Genomic DNA, 4,313 nt, shown 5'->3' with positions numbered 1-4,313 from the left:
TTTAGTAGCTCTCACAATTGTGTATATCTATACATTTGTAAACTTATTATTTTTAATAACGTCCACTTTTAACTGTTACTATTAGAGAAAGTTTTGATTTTTAGGCAAGGTGATTGTTACTTCAAGAGGCCACGGATATGCGAGTTCAAATCAGCTTGAAGGAGGTGTTCTTACATGGAAGATGAATCAACTTTTAACTTGGTCAACTGGGGCATTTCATGGAAGGCGAAGATGGTCAAAGTATCATTTATTTTTAGTGTTTCTGAGGTTGCGTAATTACTGGATAAACTGTGTTTGTATGTAGTTCTTGGGCGCTGATTTTAAAGATTAGTTGTGTCAAATATTCCTCGAATTTTGTCTTTAAACATGCATAACCTTGAGAGTATTTTAGGCATGCTTAATCATCAGTTTTGTTTTGTTTCGCATATTATTGACATTTTTCGAGTAAATTTTTTTTTTTTTTTATTTTCCTGCATAAATTAGACTCAGTTTTTTATGGATTTTTTTAATAGATAAGGGTCACTAAATTGGGCGATTTCCAGAGTTATCAGCAGTTGTTAAGTGAAGCATGTTGCTAAATTCAATGAAAACAGTCTCAACTCATGCGCATGTGCTGCATTAAAGTATGAATGAAGTATCTAAATCAGATTGAGTGTGTATGAAGGATAGGAGTTGAATATCATCACCCAACAAGCACGCACTTCATTCTAATTCAGGTTTGATTCATTTGAGTTCGTTGTGCTGTTTGAAGTGATAGTTTGTATGGTTATACATTAGAATGGTGCGTGGGAAAGAATCGGCATCTTAGGTGAGGTGCGTGTTATCCTTCCAAAAAGATATATGTGCCTATGCCATTGCCAGAAAATTGCAGAGTTGAATTTTTCAGTAAAAGACAATAAATCTCAGGACAGCAAATTTGTCAGTATTCTACAATGTAAAACCAATAGTGAAGACTATATGTCGATCCAATTCACCACCAATAGTGAAGACTATATGTAGATACAATTCACCACCAATAATGTATGTGATGTATATGCACACATAAATCAAAGGGATGTTCCAGTTGCAAAAAATAAATCATATGCTCGCACTGTCAACAGGCTCGACAGATAAAGTTACAAAATTATAATGTCTACTCCTTCAAAAGAAGAAGATTGGTGATAACCTACATCACTCAGCCATTGATGAATACATGATGTCAATTCCCAATGGTTCATGGGGCAGCCAAAGGTAAGCTGAGACAAGTCAACAAGGGATGGATAATGTAACTTTATATTTAGACCCACATGTGCTCAACAATAGACATCCATAGAAAAGGAGGGGAATAAGACTAGTTTTGCAACAATAAAGAAGAAAATAAAACTCACACTATAGGCAGATAATGACAATAGACTCAAATTATTATATAGTCTAGTGACACAGTGATTGCTCTCTTACAACACTCTAGAATGTAGAAGAGCTTTGGCCTCCGCTAGCATTGTTGTTGTTGTGATTTGTACTTGCATCACCCAACAAACATGTGAAATCTGATTGCGGTTTTGGAATGCCACCAATGCCTTGAAAAGTGTCTCTAATGGATTGGAGTGTGCCCACAATGTCCATCATAGTAGGTCGTCCTTCTGGAGAATCTCTTGTGCAAAGCAAACCCATGCTTAAGGATTGATTGAGGCAGCTAAGATCTTTATCTGCTTGAGTGCTTGTACTAGCCCCTCTCAATAAAGTCTTGTCCACCACTTCCCCTAATTGATTTGGAAAATGGTTACCCACCCATTTCTGTAAGTTCATTCCTTGCACAAACATGTTGTCAATAGGCTTCTTTCTAGTGAGCATCTCCAATAACAATATTCCAAAGCTATAAACATCACCTTTTGTTGTGATATGCCCACCCAATCCATATTCTGCATTCCAACATTCTCATCATAAGGTTTATAGTTCAAAATATTTAATAAAAATATGAAACTCATAATATTGTCTAAAATGCCATCTAGTTCAAATAATACCTGGAGGAATGTAGCCCACTGATCCCTTAAGTGCAAGTGTAGAAGTGAAAGTTGAATCCTCATTATTTTGAAAATATATGGTTGCAATCCCGAAGTCTATTACATATGCTGTCAAATCTTCACCAAGAAGCACATTGTTTGGTTTCAAATCACAATGGATCACTTGCATGAAACAATGGTGATGGAGATATACCATACCTTGGGCAATGTCTATTGCTATATTCAACCTTTGAATCAATGTCAAACCACTTTCTACTGGACCATTAGGATATAACCACTTTTCTAAGCTTCCATTTGGCATAAATGGAAATATCAAAGCTTTCATTTGGAGGTCTGAATATGAGGTTATGACTCTAATCAAATTCTGATGCCTGACTCTACTCAAAACTTTTCACTCCTTTTTGAAATTCTTGTGAGCCCCTTCCCTTTCCAAATTGAGAAGCTTGATGGCAACCAGTGTCCCATCATTCAAAACCCCTTTGTACACTTTCCGAAAAGTACCCACTCCTAACAAGTTGGCGTCGCTAAATCCATCTGTTGCAATGATGAGCTCTCCATAAGAAATTATTCGACGCCCCACATTTAAGGATGCCCCGGCATTAATAGGAATATTCTTCTTGTGATTTAGTCTACACAAGATTCCTATAACAAAACACAGTACAATAGTAACTGCAACTGCAACCATAGGTATGACAACTTTTCTCAGATGAGAAACACTTTTATGCTTGTGAGTAGAGCACAATGACAAATTTACCCAAGGTCCACAGAGACCCAGATTTCCCATAAATGCCGTGGCATTAAGATTTTTGAAAACCCCACCTTTCGGGACCTCTCCTGAGAAGTTGTTGAAAGAGAAATTCAATTGGCTGAGCATTTTGAGATTTGCCAATAATGCGGGTATTCCACCTGACAAATTGTTGGAAGATAAATCTATATTTTGAAGACTTAGAAGTTCACCGAGTGAGATTGGGATTAGACCTTCAAGTGCATTGCAAGAAAGATTTAGGTATTGTAATTCTTTGCAATTTCCAAGCCCACTTGGAATATAACCAGTTAGCCGATTTGCAGAAATATCTATAGCTTGAAGCATAGTCATCTTACTTAGTTCCAAAGGCAAGTGACCCTCTAATAAATTGTTTGAAAGGTTGAAATAGAAAGCTAAATTTGCAAGACTTGCAACAGATGGAGGTATCTCCCCATTAAGCTTGTTGTATGAAAGGTCTAGCAATAATAAGTTCACACATTTCCCTAGATTTTCTGGTATTTTCCCTGATAACCTATTCATACTAAGACTTAAATACCTAAGTTGCTGAAAGTTAACAATAGAATCCAGAATCCTTCCTGACAGATTATTGCTTTCTAGAGTCAAAAGTCCTAACTTTTTAAGTTTCCCAATTTCCATTGGAAAGTTTCCTTGTAAATTGTTGCCTCCCATAAATAACCTTTCCAAGTTTTGAAGATTTTTTAGGGTAACTGGTTTATGGATGCTTTGGCATGTATATATATGTATTGTAACATTGAAAGGAATATAATGAAAAATCAATCTAGTAGTCCCAGTTTTGGGATCCATGGGAAAATATCTATGTAGATATGTTTTATGTTTTACGCACTCGACATTGTTTATTTTCTGTTTTAAGAATTCGTACGCCGGTAATTTTTGTACGAGGTTAAAACCTACGTTTGGTATGAGAGTTGTTTTGGCTTCAAGGGGACGCCTTTGCTGCTGAGGGGTTTTTCTCGGGCCTGTGGTAGATCCCATTCATTAGGATATCTACAAGATCGATTCTTGTGGTGAAAGAATATGGAGAGCAATGGAAAGATAGAGATCGAGAAATTTAATGGTCAGAGTTTTGAGTTGTGGAAACTCAAGATGGAGGATCTGCTGGTGGATAAATATCAATGGATCGCGGTAGATCCAGGTAGTAAACCAACGGTAATGTCCGATGAACACTGGAAGAAGTTGGAACGGAAGGCAAAGAGCACAATATGGTCGTGTATCTCAGATTCAATATTGTTGGATATAACAGGGGAAGCTTCGGCGAAGGTTTTGTGGGCCAAGTTAGGGACTTTGTACCAATCTAAGGCTCTGGTGAATAAATTGTTCCTACGGAAAAAGTTGTATAACCTGAGGATGAAGGATGGAGACTCAGTGACAAATCATCTGAATGCCTTTAATACTGTGGTAAGCCAATTGTTATCTATTGATATAAAAAATTTCAGATGAAGATAAGTGCATCAGTTTGTTGTGTTCTCTACCATATTCGTCAGATAGTCTGGTTGATGCAATATTTAGCAATGCAATTGCCTTGCAGT

At 36.8% G+C, this 4,313-nt stretch overlaps 1 protein-coding gene across 1 annotated transcript; it reads right to left on the bottom strand.

The window, feature by feature from the left end:
* Positions 1-1,443: 1,443 nt before the first annotated feature.
* LOC149173308 (putative receptor-like protein kinase At3g47110) lies at positions 1,444-2,301 on the bottom strand. The gene is made up of 3 exons (XM_089426652.1): positions 2,199-2,301; positions 2,001-2,117; positions 1,444-1,898 (listed from the first exon to the last, which is right to left on the bottom strand). The coding sequence occupies exons 1-3, from the start codon at positions 2,299-2,301 to the stop codon at positions 1,444-1,446; spliced, it is 675 nt and encodes a 224-aa protein (XP_089282778.1).
* Between the last annotated feature and the right edge of the window lie 2,012 nt (positions 2,302-4,313).

The sequence above is a fragment of the Pinus tabuliformis genome, chromosome 4_2, assembly GCF_031772625.1.
Source record: "Pinus tabuliformis cultivar Carrire ecotype Pingquan chromosome 4_2, CPIR1, whole genome shotgun sequence".
In the NCBI taxonomy this organism is placed as follows: Eukaryota; Viridiplantae; Streptophyta; class Pinopsida; order Pinales; family Pinaceae; genus Pinus; species Pinus tabuliformis.
This window is presented reverse-complemented; position numbering and strand designations above follow the sequence as displayed.